Source organism: Ursus maritimus, unplaced genomic scaffold (genome assembly GCF_017311325.1).
Source record: "Ursus maritimus isolate PB19 unplaced genomic scaffold, ASM1731132v1 scaffold_4, whole genome shotgun sequence".
Lineage (NCBI taxonomy): Eukaryota > Metazoa > Chordata > Mammalia > Carnivora > Ursidae > Ursus > Ursus maritimus.
Window position 1 is genome coordinate 83,283,428 of NW_024426552.1, and position 19,189 is coordinate 83,302,616.

At 43.3% G+C, this 19,189-nt stretch overlaps 1 protein-coding gene across 2 annotated transcripts in view; it reads right to left on the bottom strand.

Moving 5' to 3' along the window:
* USP13 (ubiquitin specific peptidase 13) overlaps window positions 1–19,189 on the bottom strand; it is a 105,320-nt gene that overhangs the window by 58,203 nt on the left and 27,928 nt on the right. For both annotated transcript variants that reach the window (XM_040621562.1, XM_040621563.1), the window contains exons 3-6: window positions 17,315–17,375; window positions 8,871–8,992; window positions 3,223–3,365; window positions 1,481–1,665 (exon numbers count right to left, since the gene is read on the bottom strand). In XM_040621562.1, coding sequence (XP_040477496.1) covers window positions 1,481–1,665; window positions 3,223–3,365; window positions 8,871–8,992; window positions 17,315–17,375 — 511 coding nt within the window. The remainder of the gene's footprint in view (window positions 1–1,480; window positions 1,666–3,222; window positions 3,366–8,870; window positions 8,993–17,314; window positions 17,376–19,189) is intronic.

Sequence of the window (19,189 nt, forward strand, 5' to 3'; positions counted from 1 at the left end):
AGCATGGAGTCTGCTTGGGATTCTCTCTCCATCTCCCTCTGCCTCCATCACCTCACCCCCACACTCACTATTGTGCGCACTCTCGCGCTCTCTCTCTCTCTCTTTAAATGAATGAGGCTTAAAAAAAAAAAAAAGAAGACACATTCAAATTATTCTCCCCTTACAATTTTACCCACTAGAATTTCTATATTACAAATCCTTCCCTCTGTAGCCTTATGAAGGTTGCCTTGTACAGCAGTCATTCAACAGAGCGAAGACCTGTAAGCGACTTGCTATAACCCTCAATCCAACTGCATGTCCCGAATTTCCTCTTCAGATCCTGGAATTCATAGGATTCAGCCTTACTTGTGTAGAGGTTTACCTAGCAGGGGGGTGGGGGGATGACTGGCATTTTTGTAGCTACTCATCTCTAATGAGTTAAAAATCAGTCCACTAACTTTAGAAGCAGGAAGATTATCCAAAATGTGAATCAAGAGAATCTTTACATGACCAAACTGTCAGCCCTCACTTATAAAACAAACGAAAAACAAAACCAGTTCGATGGAAAAGGCCTGGTAGACAAGAAGGGTGCCATAGTTAGAGAAAACATCCTAGCCAATTAACTCTGAAGCAGCCTAATTCAGTCCTAGAAAGAGAACAGAAGAAAAGACAAATGTCTTTGTATTTCTCCTAAAAAACCGTCTGACCTTAAAGTAAAGAAGAAATAGAGACTAAAACTTGGAAAGATGAAGAAGACCTAGGTGCTGGTCCAGATCGATGCTTACTTAGTAAACGTTTTCAATGACGCTTAGATGATGGATTCTTATAGCCCCTGCTCAGCATTTGTGTTTGTTATTGACCCCGATATATTATTTCCCTTCTCCATCACAAAATGGTAGATGGAATGAACTGTACAAACATGCCCAAAACTAACTTTTGAGAGCATACGGTGGGAGAACGTAAAGAAAGAGAACCAATCCTGAAGCTGACAGTACAAGTAGGAACCAAGTCTAATCCTCGGCCGCCAGCTGATGTCAGCGACTCTGACACACAGCATCTTTTCATATCCCTCTCCTTCGTGACTCCATTTGTTTCTAAAATGATCCTAACCCCCATCGTGAATTCTAGGGATTCCCTCTACTGTTCTAATGGTGGACTTGATTCTCCCTGTTGCCTTCACAAGTCCTGGTTCCTACCCCGTCCTCTTAGCCAAGAGATACACAGAAAGACAGTAATAACAGGTAACAGTAGCCACTGCCTTTTCTTGCGGCCTTACCGTGCGCTCTGGGCTAAATACTTTATGCGCATTAACAGACCTGTGAGGGAGCTACCACGATCGTCCTCAAGACACGGCACCTGAAGCTGAGAAGGATTTGAAGACTTGCCAGTAAGAGGCAGAATCAGGATTCAAACCTGAGCTGTGCCCAACCTAGGAAGGAAGGCAGCGGTTCAATTAAGAGGCGCCACTGCAAGCTCGCGAAGTCGGGAACGGCACACTCACCTGCCCCGTCGGGGGTGATGGTTCCCAGCTTCACGGCTAGAGGGTAGCCCATGTCTCTGTAATGCTCCAGTGCGTGCCCGTTGCCTCCAGAGCTGTCAAAGAACCACTTCCCACACAGCACGGAGCCATCGGTCAGATTCAACCAGAGGTTTTCCCGCAGGTCACACCTGGCACACTTCCAACCACTGAAAAGTCAGTGAGAGCAGTTAGTATCGCCGGAATGCGAGGCAGAGCTAGAAAATTCACATCCAAGACAAACCAACTGTCTCAAGCTGGGGGCCACAGGAAACGGTGAGTGGAACAACGGAAACCAATGCTTCCTCCCCCCACTTCTCCCTTGAGAATATTAATGTCACCCGTCCCAGAGCAGCAGGACCAATCAGTACCCTGCCTGCCTTTGCAATGGCTCTTTTACTTTAGAAAACTGACACGGGGTGCCTGGGTGGCTCAGTTGGTTAGGCGTCTGCCCTTCAGCTCAGGTCATGATCTCAGGGTCCTAAGGATCAGAGCTCCCTGTCGGGCTCCCTGCTCAGCGGGGAGCCTGCTTCTCCCTCTGCCTCTCTCTCACTCTCTCTCAAATAAATAATCTTAAAAAAAAAAAAAATGAAAACTGGCACAGAGGTCAGAAGCAGAAGTCATTTCCTTCAAATTCCTATGTGAGGGACAGTGGAGCTCAAATAAAACTAAAACATGAAGGGAGGTGGCTCCGTGGCGCAATGGATAGCTTCTAAAACATGAAGGGAAGGACCCCATGTGCATAAACATGTAAAGTTCTAAAGCATTAACCACACCTAGTAAAACTAGTTTAAACAAAATTCTACTAAGCAGCAGATCTGAATGAAGTGAAAAGAATGTCAGCTTCACAGAAGGTTAAATGTCAGGTACGTGCCGAGTACCTTACGGAAGTTTGATCATCCAATTCTGTTGAACACCCTTCAGAATCAGTATTCCCAGCCCCGTTGTCAAAGGGAGAAACTGAGGCCCAGAAGTAGCCTGCCTTCCCCTACACAGAATGGGAAGGCAGCACAGGCAGGGCTCAACAAGACTAGAACACCCACCTCTGTCCACACAACAGACCTAACAGGAGATGCTAATGTGGCCCAAAGAGCTTTCCAGACACAAAGGTGACAACCAAAGACTGGTAAAAGTTGGGTTCCCCTAGAAGCAGACTCTGAAACAAAGGCCTGAATGTAAATGGCTTCTTTAGGAGGTGATCCCAGGAAGCACTGGAGGGAAGGAAGACTGGAAAGGGCAGGAACCCAGTCCAGGTATGTCAACAAGCAGATGACCACCATGGGCAACTGGGGCTCAGTCCAGCTGGGGAACTCCAGAAGACTGTCCACTCAAGGGGTCAGGGTCCAGGGTATTTATCCATCCACTCCACAGTCACTGGTTGAAGGCTGTTGCAGGAGGACGGGAGGGAGCATTAACTCCATGGCATTTCTCACTGTCCCACGCACAGGCCTACCTCGCCTCAGCAGGCAGAGAAAGCCCTCAAGCAAAGAGCTGCGGGTGCTTGCCACTGAGAGCTGAGGGGTGGGGATGAGCTCAGGGGTATGGGCTGGCCACGCTCAGCCTCTACAAAGGTACAGATACTTTTAGAAAGAATCTTGAGCTTAGCTTTAATCAGAGGCATCTGGTAAAAATATATATAACTGCTAATTCAGAGAAGGGGTAGAAACGTAAATATTCCTTTGGCTAGTTTTAAGGGGTAACGTTTCATTTTGCTATCTGACACTCACTTTGGAGGAATCCTGACTCCATTGTCCAACTGGGTAAGGTTATTGGCGTATTTGGATACTGGCAATTCATTTTCCCATGTGTCTGGGTCCTGCTTTCTATATGGAGATTTTGAGCTGAGAACCGCATCGCAAGCAATTGTTACCTGTAAGACAAACCCAGATGTCATATGTAAAAACAGTTTGAGAGAACAGCAACTTCTAGAAAAAAAGTTTAAAAGTTTATTAATAAATATAGCCTGATCCAAGAAAATTCAGACAGCAGTGATCATACGAGCAAGACCCTAGTTATCTGATTCCAGCACTTTCTCCATGAATCTGACTAGGTTTTGTCCCTAACCTGGAGTGTGCAGTATTGACAATGATACAAGATAGCAAGGAACCCAATTCAGTTTGTAAACCCAAGCACAGGAGTCAGATTTAACAATTTCTTAGCAAGCAGAGTGAAAAGTATTCGGTGAACCATTTACAAGAGTGAAATTAGCTACAGGAATGNCTAGGATTTACCCAAGTGGTGTGCTTTCCTCCTAACAAATATACACCCAGATATCCAATATCCTCAACCCATCACACAATGGCATGCAGTCAAGGGCATTTGAATGGAATGCAAGCAGCATGGCTCCATTTCTTAATCTGGTGCAAATGTGACCCTGGATGGGGACATGCCTAGGTGTCTCTGTCCCAGATCAGTCAACATCATGAGCAAATCTGTGATGTCCAGCTTGGCACCAACTGACCACAGGGGAAGGGGGTGCAAATTCTCTGCTTTCTCCTAAACCTAATTAATCGGCACATGGGCCTATCACCACATTTGCTATTTACTTAATGCTATAACCACTATTTCTAGCTGTCTTTAAAAAACATATTCTGGTGGGAATGTCGCATGGGGCAGCCACTTTGGCAAAGAGTTTGGCAGTTCCACAAATGGTTAAACTGAGCAATTTGACTTCTAGGTATATAGCCAAGAAAAATGAAAATATAAGCCCATGCTGAAGCTTACATACAAATGTTCACAGCAGCCTTATTTAGAATAGCCAAAAAGCAGAAACAAGCCCGATGCCCATTAATGACAAATGGATAAATAAAATGTCTTATGCCCACACAATGAAATGTTATTCAGCAATAAAAGGGAATGAAGTCCTGATACATGTTACAACGTGAATGAATCTTGACCATGCATGCTAAGTAAAAAACGCCAGCCACAAAGAACTCTGTATAATGTACGATTCCATTTATATGAAATGTCCAGAATAGGCAAATCCATTGAGACAGAAAGTAGATTAGTGATTGCCAGAGGCTGGAGGGACGACAGGTGGAGGGGTGATGAAAATATTCCACAAGGAGATAGTAGCAATGGATGCCCAACTCCGAATACAACAAAAGCCACTGGGATGGTTTAAAAAAGTTTTTAAACCGAGGTCTGTATCCTACCTCACTAACATCCGGCGCAATTAGCTGAACTTCACGCAGAGTGTTTCCCCCTGGGTAGCTGTAGAACTCATTAAGAGACAACGAAGGAAGCTCCCTCAGCTGCCATCTCCCGCCCACCCAACCCATGAGCTATTCCTCTTCCTCCTACACCCAAAATCTATTTGGAACCTTCCTCTTCTCAACTTCAGTCCACACTCGTCTTGGTCCCGGCCACTAACACAGCTCACCCGGACGGCCACATTGCAGCTTCCTCCTCCACACCTGCCCCCCACCCCCCTGCACAGCAGCCAGACTGGTCTGCTGGGACTATCAGACCCTCTCCTGCTGCAGCTTAAAACTCTCCAAGGTGTACCGATGGCTGACACTGAGCAAGGCACAGTCAGGAGTTAAGGACGAGGTCTGTGCCCTCAAAAAGCGTATGCTCCATGACACGCCAGGCATCCGTAAATATATTTAAACCTTTTAAAAGAGATAAACGAATCACGGAACTTTACATCAAAAACTTGGGATGTACTGTATGGTGACTAACATAACATAATAAAAAATTATTATAAAAAAAAAGGTAGTCCCACTCATCTCTCACCACAAGCACTTTTATACCAATTAGCCTTTCCTTTCAATTATCAAAATGCATCTCCCACTTCCTTCCANNNNAATGCCTCTAGAAAACAGGGTTGAGGTCACCACAAAGCCCTTCCTGATCCTCTGGGTTTGGGCTCCCTGAACCCTTCCGTGCTGCCGTAGCATTCTGGCTACACATACTAATCTTTTTAGTCTGGTCTCTTATTACAATCTCCTGGTTGCTTCAACGACTGTCCCCGTCCTCCTCCGAATCTTCTCCACCGTGCACAATAATGTTGACCAAGATTTGAATACAACATTCTCCCTTTTCTTTGAATATACTTGTTGGTGACACTCAACAACATTTCCTCAAACTTCGGGGCCACTACAAACCACTGATCTAGCGTGTTCAGAGTATCACCTGAAATCACTTAGCAGCCCTTCACATGGACCACCGCTGAAGATCGGGATCCATCACCCTATAATTATGCCATGAATTATCTTTCCCTGGATTTGTTGTCTAGAATGAAGAGAAACAAACGTGGTACTAGTCCTGGCTCCATCCCAGGCCTCACAGGCCTCAAATTCTGTAGTGTTCTGGAACCGACTCCAACTGGCTCACAGAATTATTGTTAAATTTTAAGAAATTCTGCAAGATGATTGTTAAACACAGCCGTTATTGAAAAATTTAATTATAAAAACTTACAATCACGTAAAATATATTTTTAAAAAGTAACAAATCTTCTTCACTTCCTGTTCTACTATATCTTAGGGTTTTCTGTGTGCTCCTGAGGTTATTTACATTTACCTTATGTGACTGGTGGGAATTCTATATAATGGTGTGCGACCACACACTCGTTTCAGCACTGCTTTCGGAGACACCATGCTAGCCTGAAATCAGCCATGGTGGGAATATTTACACCACAAAAATCACCAAACACTACAAAGCAGGCCTCTCCCCCAGGGAGCTGTTTGCTAAATATTTACAGGCACACTAGCGCTTGAGTTCCTGATGTCTAAGATGAGGCATTGGATTTCAGGCTATAATATCCCTACTGAGCTCCAAATGCTATGTCTCTGCGAACTCCACATCACTGAGAGGTGGTTTAACTTTCTGGTAGAATCCATGGAGTTCTTATCTGGAACAGAATTTTTTTCTGAGCTGAGAAGCTCAAAAGATGAAGGAAGAGTCATCTGGTTGTGTGTTTTCAGCTCAATAATTTTTGTTATTTAAAAGCTTAAAAAGAGGGGCGCCTGGGTGGCTCAGTCATTAAGCATCTGCCTTTGGCTCAGGGCGTGATCCCGGAGTCCTGGGATCGAGCCCCACATCGGGCTCCTCCGCTGAAAGCCTGCTTCTTCCTCTCCCACTCCCCCTGCTTGTGTTCCCTCTCCCTCTGGCTGTCTCTCTCTGTCAAATAAATAAATAAATCTTTAAAAATAAATAAATAAATAAGTAAGTAAGTAAGTAAATAAATAAATAAATAAAAGCTTAAAAAAGCCTGCCTTCTGCTCAGGTCATGATCCCAGGGTCCTGGGATCAAGCCCCACATCGGGCTTCCTGCGCAGTGAGGAGTCTGCTTCTCTCTCTCCCCCTGCTCAGTCTCTCTCTCTCTTTCTCTCTCTCACACACACACCTACTTGCTCATTCTGTCTCTCAAATAAATAAATAAAATCTTTCAAAGCTTAAAACAAGAATATCAGACACCAAAAAATGTAGCAGAAGCATGAAAAGAAAAGATAGGAACTAGCACCTGTTATACAAACAAATCCTATTAGTTACCATCAGATAAACCCAGGCTTCTCCTTCAGTATCCCCACCCCAACTTTCAAGTAATTCTCCCTTTCCTTTTTAAGAAAATTTTTACAAATTTCTTGATTCTAAAAGATTCTGTATTAAAAATTATAACACACACGGAGGGATTCGGATTTCTATGACCCTTCACTCTTATTTAAATAAAAGTATTCACACTTCGAATTATATTCTGAATATAGAAATAATCACTTAAAGTCTCCTTCATTAACTTTTTCACATAAAGGCTTTTCCTTCATAAGTGAGTGAGAGAAAAATCATTTCTCGTGACATTTATTCACAATGTGCTTCTTTATTTCTTTTCTGACGGCTGACGTTAAGAGTTACATTGAACAAGGACAGGCAGTAAGAACTCTCAGTATCATGGAGATACAAGCTTTAGTATGTAATTTCAGGTAATGGGACGAGGTGAGACCATTTTGCCCGCTCATATATTTTATCCTTGGTAACAGCCACATGAGTCAACACAGGGAACTGGAGAAAGGCGAGGTAATTTAATTCTCTATGCACTGCTAAAAACGGTGCACTCAGCACTAAAAAGGATATGTCACATATAATAATTAGAGGAAAGAGCTACAGTAGCTAAATACACAACATTTTCATTTCTATGGTCTTATGTTTAGGTAGAAAGTAGGTCAGGGGCAAAAGAGGTTAAATGGTAGAAACCTGGTCTCTAATGACATGGGAACCCCAAGCACAAACACACCCCCCCTCCTGGCAGAGGCAAGCGAGCAGGTGGCTGGAGATACAAAGTCACACAATGTCCTGAAGATTCCCGGACCTAAACACCTGGCTTTTGTGCTGGGGGAGTGCGAGGAGGGAAGAAGAGAGCTAGCACGTCTAAACTCCATGGACCCTGACCTCCCGGCTCCCGGGGGCCAGGCTCTGAGAAGTCAGGGTGTGCACAGAGTGGGAAAGAGAAAAAGAAAGGGAAGAGAACAAAGGACAGAAGGATGGGGTGGGGGAGACAATACAGGAAAGGAGGAAAGAACAGGAAAAATACTTGGGTCCTTGTAGGAGCTCGAGCCTCCTTACAGGATCAAAGTACAACCGAACGTGGCTCCCTCACCCCGCCCTTGCCACCCCCGGCTTCATGTTTTCAGGAAGGTGAATGTTACTCCACAAAATACACGAGAAGGGAAGCGAAAAAAAAAAAGAAATTCACCACCAAATGTAAACGTTAAAACCCAGAAAGTAGTCTTGGTCTTCATGAGGAGCAAAACTTTCAAGGCGTCTCACGTTACCACGGAGCTCCTGCAGCCCTGTGATTTGTAAACATTTGGTTGTTTTTACAATCGTGTTGCTGTTGTTTCGGCAGAGGAATCCTTACTTTTCCCAAACAAAATCTCACATGGAAGGCTAACATGCAGAAGAGATAAAAATATAGCCATCCCTCTGATCAGAAGACACCCCTCTCCAACAGCCCCTGTCCATCTCAGGGGCACAGTGTGAAAACCTCAGCAGCAGACTGTGAGCTGCGAGTGGCAAGGAGCCAGCCCACCGAGGGGGAGGGGGCAGCCCACCGTGGGGAGGTGGGGGATGCCAGGCCGCTTGAGGGAGGCCAGCCCACAGGGGAGAGATCAGCCCAATGTTCATATACTTAGAGGCCCACGCAGCAATGGAAATAACACGCAGCAGAGGGTATCCGGCCGAACGCCACTATAAACCCTCACCCTGCAAGACCCTTTCACAGAGAAGAAGCAATATGCTCGTGTTCGTGCTCATTCTTCTCTTCTCTCATTCAGCCTGCCTTCCCCGCCCCCCGAGCGCACACACACCGCACACGCACACACACACCTGACACAGAGAGCCACGCGCATCTAGCTAGCAGCCGTGCACACTCACTGACCAGGGCTGGTAACTCCTCAATATTTGGCAGTGCTATTTCATAGTGGTCTGGGAATATAACAAGTTTGGCTTCGTCTTCATATTCATAATCGTCGCTATTTAAATCGTCATCAGTATCTAGATCTGAGGAAAAAACAAAAACAAAGAACAAGAAGTGAAGAGAGAACATTCTACACCAAGGCAGCACTCACTGGGAAAGCCAGAAATCCACAGGAATGACAAACCAAGAGCATGACATTTACGGTTCCCTCCTCTGACGACCATCCGTCTGCCCCAAACCAGGAGTAAGAGGCCCACCATCTTTCCCGAGTTATGAATACTTCTTAATAAGTGACAGATGTATAAAGACTGAGTCCTGTCATCAGCTTTACAATTAAAATAGACACATGTGCTAGGTATTCAATTTGTAAAGGCTTTTAAAGGAGTCAATTGTTCGTTATGATCTGTTGGGTACCTGGCTCCTGACTGCATAAGAATGGGTTGGAATGTTTTTCACAACACGGTAACCTGGAAGAAAGTACAGGGTTTCAGAATAGAAAAACCAAGGTTCAATTCCACCTCCCAAATTTAATGTAACTTTGAGCAAGTCACAAAGCCTCTAGTCCTTAGTTTCCTCATTTGTAGAATGGCGGTAATAGCTCTTATCTCACAAAGCTTATACGAGGAATAAATACGAAATTGTACACAAGAGATCTGGCGCATAATAGGTAGTCGATAAGTGACAGCTATTATTTAAAAGTAAAATCTCAAGTTCCCTCTCTCTGTCTCTCTCTCCCTGTCCCCCTCTGGGAGTTATTAAGATATTGCAGGGGGTGGGGGAAACCCCACAATATAAATAGTCCTGCTGTCCTCAGGCTGTGCAGAATTTTCAGTAAGAAAATTGAGCTCCTCTAGCCTGCTATGTTCCCAGTCATCACCTGTTTGCCTGGCTAATCTCTGGTGAAGGTTAAGTGAAGGCTCAAGGAAACGTCTTGTCACAATATTTACATGGACATTTCAGCCTTACATTCACACGGATGCCAGTATCCCAGCTCAGGTCTGTATATTTAGACGTTTGGAACTATGGTGACAAGGAGCTACTGAGCCATCTTCCACTCACATCACACATAAACAGGTACACAAACATGGGTCTGTATACAGAAGAAAGTTATTCTCCTAGACAGAGCAACCACTTGAGGACCAAGGATCTAGGTTCTGTTATTACCTTGTTGTTTGCCTCCAACCAAAAACCTAGTATCTTTTTGTGCACCGCTCTGCTCCCCAATTCTCAAAAGGAGGCAGTTTCAAGTGGAAAATAAGATACAGTGAAAACATGGTCTCGACAATTTAATAAAATATCCCAAATAATAAGAATCAGAAATGCCAAAATAAAGAAATAGCCAATATTATTAGATAGCATTAAGAGGTTAGTTTGACAAAAAGCAATGTTAAAGATGATTCTAAGAGTTTAAGAAGTCGTTAAAGGCGTTACTTGCTAGATAGGATGCTGCCCAATTCATGAATCATGTAATAAAAGCAATGAGATCTTCAAATGTTTTTTAAAAGTAACCCAAGGCATTTTTTAAAGGAAATGATTCAAAGACAGACATTCTATATGTTATAAAAATTTGAATGCCCCCATATCTATCATTTTAAAAATTAGAACCTAAATGTTCTATGAGAATGGTGTTCAACCCAGAATATTCTTTAAATGATCTTTATTTAGACTGTGTAGAAACATGGAAATATTTATGCTACGTCAATGTTAAAAACACAAAATTCATCTTCACCGTAAAGACAATTTTGTAAAAGTTATGCTCATAGACAAGAAATAGAAGGAAATCCGAACAAATGAGAACAGTGAATGGATAAGCACTTTTCTAAATTCTTAAATCTTTATTGTATCTTTTATAACAATTTTGTTACAACTCTTTTGTTTTTGTGTACAGATTCGGCTTATATTACATTATTATCTAAGCGTCTCTTATGCACAGAAAACACACTCTTAATACTAAGTCAAGTCTTACCTGGCCAAACACAATGATAAACTAAGTCTTAAAAAAGTCCTGCTCTGTCATTTACTAACTATGTAACTCTGGGCAAGTTCTTTCCGAGTTCATTTTCCTCACGGGTAAGCTATGAATGATGTTATCTGCCCCACAAGATTGCTGAGCGGATTAAACAAGATAAGGCTTTGAGGCACCTAGCATAGGATCTAGCAGGTATTAGGGGCTCCACAGAGAGTGGCCACCATCATCACCATCACCACCTTCTCGACACTCCTGACAACCAACATAATCAAAATGGCCTTCCCCTCCCTTTGGCTGGTCCCAGGAAGACCACAATACCACGTGGGGATCCTCCTGCGTGATCGCGCTGTGGAGAAAGGAACTTCAAAGGCTTCTAGACTGTAAGCTGTCAGAGCAGGACACGGGTCTCACTCACCTTGCATATGCCCGGCCCCTGCACAGTACCCAGCACACACCACACACGCAGTAAACGTCTGCGAAAGGAGACTCCAGGAAGTTACAAACCCTAATATGCTAAGGAAACAGCAAAGCAGGAGCATCAGAAGGGTAGTTGTGAGTTGGGAGTTTTTTTAATTGGTAACAGGTATGTGCTTAAAAATAAGCAAAAGTGCTATTGTGCAAAAAAGCAGGACTTTGTTGGGCTTCTTTACGCTTCGTCTACAGTGCTTTTATTTTTCATTTAATGGGATAGAAGGGGACCATGATCTTTCCCAAACACCTTTATCCAAATTAAGGAAAAGTCGGTAGCAGTAACCTACAGTCTGCTTTTAAGGGACAAACCTAAGATTTCTCCTAAAGATGTATGTCCCCACAAAACTCAGTTCCGAAGTTCCCTAGAGTCTTACCACCCCAAAATATCTAGTTGAGGAACCTACAGAGAAATTATACCCTAGGTATGATCTAGTACTGTGAAATCTGACCAGCCATTCACCCTCACAAGAAGGTATGGGGGAAACCTCCTTGAACGCAGGCCCTGGTCTGGAACCTACTTCAGAAGGAAGTGGCAAAATGGAGTTTACCAGAACCTTCTGGCCATTATAGATACAGATGAGTTCCCTGAACAGGCCCATTCCTAAAACCTTCCACAAATGCTTTGTTTTCAGCCTGTCTCTCATCAAGTGTGAATGCTAGGGTTAAAACTAAAAAAGTGGAAATTTAAGCTCTCTGAGGTTTAGTGGTGGTTCTTCAATGTCCCAAACTTCAGACACAAAAGAACTTGACTCCTTTAATCCTATTTCTGAAAACTGGTGGGAAAGAGGGGAACTCAATAAAAATGTGAATATTTAACACTGTGTTAATGACATACCAAAGGTCTGCACTAAATGCCTTAGCAGCTATTTACACATCTAGACACATTTGTAGCTTGACTGTAAAAAATATGTAAGATTAGGCCAGAACCAAATCATGAGTCCTGGGGTATTTCTTTGAAGATCCTGGACTCCCTTATATCCCCCCCCTTTCATCTCATAAAACAGTAAGTTTTATATTAGCTGAGTCCAAACATTCACAATCTCCCCTATTGTCGTAAGTTATCTTTTAAAAGACAACCTAACAGTGTCCCTCTCTAGCTTAAAAACATTGACGCAGAGCTACCCACTTTCTCAGTGCACAGCAGGCCTAAGCCAAAAGAAATGCCCAATAGCTCTGTTTATTTAGTAGTTGGGCCCAAACAACTTAATAAGTATTTATGTCCTAATGACTTAGTAACCATTTGAAAAAAATATACATAAGTGAAAAGGCAGAAATGTTTTATTTCACTCTTAAATAACCACAATCCCTTGCTAACGGGATGTGTGCCCCTGTTGGGCACTGCACAACTTCTCTCTGAATCAAATGGAACACAGCCTCCCTCATTTCCTGTTCCACATGTATCTTCACATGGTACTTGCCTTTTACCATAGAAACCACCAAAAAACCAGCTTCACAAACAGGTAAAGTCCCTGAAAGGAATTTAGGATACCCCAGTAGTAAAACGACACCATGCTAATAGTTCATGCAATGCTCAAGCATCACTGCTGTTCCCTTGAAGGGTTAAAATATCCCGTGATGCACCTGTGAGTTCACTATAGCACCCTCGGGTGCCTCAGACCACAGTTCGGAAGCTAAGTGTTAATGGTCCCCAACTGCCTACAGGAAAAAGGTCTAAAAGCATGGTATATATCTATACTATTACTGGAAGAACATACAAGATATATAAGAATGTGCAAATAGAAAATACTCCTTGTCCCTGGGGAGAGTAACCTAGCAAGCTAGGAAACAGAGAAGCAAGAAAGACTTACTTTTCATTGTAGAGCCCCTTACAACTTTTCAGTTTTAAGCTTTGTCCAAAAAATACTGTTCTAAAAATGTTTTTTAAATCCTAAATATTGGGGTGCCTGGGTGGCACAGCGGTTAAGCGTCTGCCTTCGGCTCAGGGCGTGATCCCAGCGTTGTGGGATCGAGCCCCACGTCAGGCTCCTCCACTATGAGCCTGCTTCTTCCTCTCCCACTCCCCCTGCTTGTGTTCCCTCTCTCGCTGGCTGTCTCTATCCTGTCGAATAAATAAATAAAATCTTAAAAAAAAAAAATCCTAAATATAAAAAGTATAAAATTTAAGTGATTTAAAAATTTATAATTGTCACTGTTGATTTAAACACACACACACACACATACACACACCAGCAAAAGCTAGCGTTGAGGGAAGGATCCTTAACTGTGACTTCACCTGAATGAACGTCAAGGTAATCAGGAAGAGTGACTTGAATGTTGAGGGGCAAGATGATGCCCCAGAGACTTGGATAAGCCATTCAGCACCAGCTAATGGCCTCAGTTTCCCTTATAGAGTCAATATTGAAGGTCATAACTGAATGATTCAATGGGTTCAGTGTCACTGTTGAGTCAGTGAAAAAGGAATTGGTCACAAGTCATGAAGTGACCGGAGAAAAAGAAGCTTCTATCCAAGAGAAAGCATCAATCAGCTACATCTATTTTGTGAGGGGAAGACAGGCATCATGATGACATTTCAATACCAATGAAAAAATGCTTTCTAGTCAAAGAAACAAAGAGACTGCAAGAGAGTTCTGAGTTCTCCTCCTCTCCAAGAAGAGACAACCCCAACGTCCCTTTTAGGGAAGGAGTATGTGGCAGAGACTGCTTGCTGCCTCCAAGTAGCCACTCTCCCCTTTTTCCTCAAACAGACTTTACTCAATGAAGCCAGATAATAAACTTAATGTACTTTCCAGTCTCCTGTAGAGCACATGGTATGGCCACGTGACCAAGTCCTGACCAGAGAGGTGTAAACTGAAGTGTTGCTTAGGGATCTGTGAGAAGACCGACAAAAGGAAGCTGATGACTCCACAGGGAGACTAGATATTTTCTTGTCATTCCCCTCTTCCTCTTTGCTCTTTCTGGGATCGGGATGTAATGGCAGGAATTCCAGAAGCCATTTCGGACCAGGTAGTGACCTTGAGGTTAGAATCACAGGGCACGGGGGCGCCTGGGGTGGCACAGCGGTTAAGCGTCTGCCTTCGGCTCAGGGCGTGACCCTGGCGTTATGGGATTGAGCCCCACATCAGGCTTTTCCCGCTGTGAGCCTGCTTCTTCCTCTCCCACTCCCCCTGCTTGTGTTCCCTCTCTCGCTGGCTGTCTCTATCTCTGTCGAATAAATAAATAAAATCTTTAAAAAAAAAAAAAAAGAATCACAGGGCAGGATGGAGGGTGAAGTCGAGATAGGGGAAGAGTCTAGATCCTGATGAACATGAGGCCAGCACATCAGCCTGGACTTGCTGCTTCCCGATATCCTCTACATGAGAGAGAAATAAACATCCACCTTATTGCAAGTCACCAATATTTTAAGTTTTCTGTTACATAAGCCAGATCTAAGCCTAATATGGTCCTTCACCTGAATGCACAGGCCACATCAGCTTGAAAACAGCTGTCATCAGTGTAACAAGAGAAAAGTCCTAGGGGACATGAAGCATCATATCAAGGGAACTGTAAATCTGGGCTTGCAAAGCCAAATTCTTACTGGGATGAAGCAGCCAACATCAATTTGTGACATATCTGGGTAATAAACAATAGAGAGAAGCAGGGCCTGAGGCAAGCCCCAAAGTGCCAATGGCGTTTACATTTAAATTTTTTTTTAACTGGTGGAGTCTAAATAGAATATATCTGCTGAACTGTGATTTTCAGGTATGTTCTGTGGTTTTCTACGGTAGGGAATGTTGAGTGAACACAGACAGCAGCCTGTAGAAATAGACCAGCTGAAATGGAATGGTAGGTTAGCATTTCCCAAGAAGCAATGGAAAAGGTCCACACAGTACGAAGCACCAAACCTCAGTGTTTACTTTTGGATTAATTCTTAAAATAGTTACTTTACCATATTCTATACCACCAAAATGATCACTAGAGAAATCAAACTGCAAGGTCTTTCAAGCAAAAGACACAAAGGTTAAAGGACAGGAGGTCACCTGACTTCTCCATTCACCCAAAGAAAATAATGAAAAATAACACCAGTAATTCAAAATGTTTAATTATTTCCACCTTCAAAAATGCCACGTCGATGCCATTTAACTCAGAAGTCACATCATCTCTATTAGTAGAAGGGAGCCCAAGGCTGATAACCAAAGCATCAGAATGCACCCAGTCATTTCAGCGTTGAGGCCCATTCTGAGCTGGTTTGGGTTTGGTTGGTTGATTTGGATTGTGGTTCAAAGACTACAGAGAGGTGGGAAAGATTGGCCAGGGCAGAAAAACCAGCTACAGATAAGCTTCATAAAGAAAAACACGACTGAAAATCAGGACAGAAGGCAGCAAGCACGAGTCCAGTGTAGAATAATGGAGAATCAAAGCAGGAGGACACTCAGCTCCATGACTGTATCCAATGGCTTTACTTTTCAAATAATTAATGTGTCTTTTCCTTACAACAGTAACACACGTTTGTTATAGGAAAAATTTCAACACCAGATAAACAAAAAGAAGAAAATAAAAATCACCTCAATCCCACCACCAAGAAAGAGCTACTATATTAACAATCTGGAATATATTTTCCAGACTCTTCTGGACTCTCAGTTATATATCCATACGTGTACGTATATACCCACACATGTATACACACACACATACATGTACACACATAGATTTTTTTTCCCCAAAATGAAATCATAACATGCAAATGATTTTGAAATTTCTTTTAAACAATAATCCTAGGCATTTAAGGATATAAACTTGCTTGGTCAAAAATTATCAAGTCACAGGGGCGCCTGGGTAGCGCAGTTGTTAAGCGTCTGCCTTCGGCTCAGGGCGTGATCCCGGCGTTATGGGATCGAGCCCCACATCAGGCTCCTCCACTATGAGCCTGCTTCTTCCTCTCCCACTCCCCCTGCTTGTGTTCCCTCTCTCGCTGGCTGTCTCTCTCTCTGTCAAATAAATAAATAAAAAAAATCTTAAAAAAAAAAAATTATCAAGTCACTTTTTCTCCTGGCAAAACCATGTCAGAAGTTTAATGTGAAAAATGAGCATGATGACATAAACTGGTGCTTATTTGCATGAACAAAACTGGCTCTTCGGAATGAGGGAGAAGAAAATCACTGCTAGGCACACACCACAATAATCATTGCTGCAAGCAAGATCCCCCGACAGATGATACAATTAGTGTGCAAAACTTTGAGGAGACACAAGATATTAGCATAGTCTCAAAGTATTACTCCCAAAGTATTTATTAATTACACTGTATCTTCACAGTGGAGAAACCGAGCCAATGCCACCTCAACAAGGGATCAAGGTTACAGCACCAATATGAAGACAGCTCAGCATCACATGCCCCCCAGTATCATGCACTGAGGCGGGCACATCACCTCTGTGGTGTTCTGGCCAAAAACGCATTACCTCAGACTTCGGAGGAAACATCACACAAACCCGAATGGAGGAACATTCTACAGAATAACTACCCAGTATTCTTAAAAAGTGTCACAATTATTAAAGACAAAAAAAAAAAATACTGAGGAACTATCAAAGATTAGACAGGATTAAAAAAGACATGACAACTAAATACAACATGGGTTCCTAAAAAAAAGGACATTAGTGGGAAAAAATTGTGAAATCTGAATAAAGTTTGTAGTTGGGCTAATATTAAAAAAAGAAAAAAAAATTTTAAATATCTCTACTTTCAAGGCAGTGAAAAAAGAGAGCAGAAGCAGAATCATAATTACTCTCCAGTCACTGTAAGTATAATTGCTTCAGAACACTAAACCCAACTCAAAGAGTGCTAGAAGCATCCTTCACCCCTAGGTAAACACAGAGCGGAGGCAGATCATCACAAGGTAAGTGGGCTCCTCTTATCATTAAACTGGAGAGCAATAAATAGCCTATTATTCCAAATCAAACAAGCACGTGCACACACACACACACACACACACACAGAAAATCTGGGCACACTATTGATAACTATTTACGTTACCTAAAAAAATCTTGGAATTCCTCCTTTTTGGTAAAGCTCCACCAGATGCCCCTCTTACCTTCTGAAAAGAAAACAAGAGATTGTTAAAATGCAGCTTAGAGAATAGACAACGGGGAAGGGTGGGGACAGTACATCTCATAGGTTCTCGGATTTTACGAAAGGCCAAGAGGAAATTCTCAACCTGGACTAGAGACTCCAGGATAAACCAGAACTTGACCAGGTCAATGGAGGTAGGTGAAGGGTAATACAGTTGTGCTACCTGATTATTTTCACCAAGTTATCAAGACAGCACTTCTGGAAAGGGAAGTGGAACCGGGATCCAGGTGAACCAGACATTCCAACTTTGAATCGGCACATGCTCCCTAGAGGCTGGAGTCCGTGCCCAATGTTGGCACTACTCTGGCGAGATGACGGTGGCTCCCAGAGGGAAGGCCCTTACTCTCTTATTCCCCTGCTACCCACTGGGTCCCTGTGCTTGGTCCTGGGCATGCACAACAATCACTGTTGAGAGAGCTAATAAATACTGACAAGCAGTCACTGATGTTCTGGTCATATGAAACCTTGGTCTAACCTCCCTGAACATTTCTGGAACACCAACTAATGGCTAGTTGCCATCGAGGCTTCGTGTATTTTCTACCTCCGGTGAAAGTCCCTGGTAGTGGTGAAATAAACACCCATCAAGTGGTTATGCAAAAGAAATCATTCATTACCCTTCGGACACACACAAAATTTTACTCTCAAATACGATTACAAAAATTTTTGTTTCGGGCGCCTGGGTGGCTCAGTCAGTTAAGCGTCTGCCTTCATGTCAGGTCAGGATCCCAGGGTCCTGGGAGTGAGTCCCACATTGGGCTCCTTGCTCATCTGAGCGTCTGCTTCTTCCTGTCCCTCCACGCCCTCCCCACCCCCTTGTGCTCCCTCTCTCTCTCTCAAATAAATAAGATCTTTAAAAAAAATTTTTTTGTTTCAAATGACCAAACTCTTGTTTCCACACTGTTTGTCCTCTCAGTTATTTGAAAACGCACATTGCCAGCACACCAGGGTGTGAGGGTCAAAGCCCGGCATCTTTCCAAGTGGCCACGTGTTATGGCAGCGTCAAGGCCTTGCTGCTGCTTTAGTTCATTCCATTATCAGTCTTAAGTCTCCTTTGCCACATTTTATTACTTGGCATTGAAGGCTGACTCACCTTTGCGATTCTCACATTAAGTTTTTACAGCTTTTACTATAAGTTTATAGTTCGCATCTTAGGCATGTGAAAATGATTGAACACGTTAGCTCAAAAACCTGTCTCTCCAAATACCGATACCAAATTCACGTCCCCTCTCTTGGAATCCCTCTCCTCCAAGGTCTCCGAGCCGCTGTTCCTCTCCCCACCACATGTCTGCCTCAAAAAAGGGATGAAATAAAACCTGTACCAAAGGCACATTTGACAGTCCTGGAGATAACTGGAAATCTCTCTGCCGAAGTTTAGGGCATGCTTTTAATTGTTCCAACCTCACCGTCTCCTCCATTCCTGCACGATGGTGGAGGGAGAAAGAAGGAGAGGGGCTGCGTGAAGACCGGCTAGAACTCGAGGCTCTCCCTAATTCTGCCATTCGCACCTTAGACTTGGATTAGATCCACTTCCTTTCAGAAAAAACAAAAACAAAAAAACCCACTGGGTCTTCCTTCCAAAGACCATCGCCTCTGTGCCTGCCTCAGTCTCCACTAGAAATCAATGGGGTTTGAGAAATGGGAACTCCTAAGTCGGCAAACATGACTATGCCCATGGGTCAGGCTCTCTGGTGGCACTGAGGCTGCAAAGTGAATGAAGACATGGTCCATCCCTTGAGGAGCCCACCAGCAAAGTAGGGGAGCATATTTGCAAACAAATAG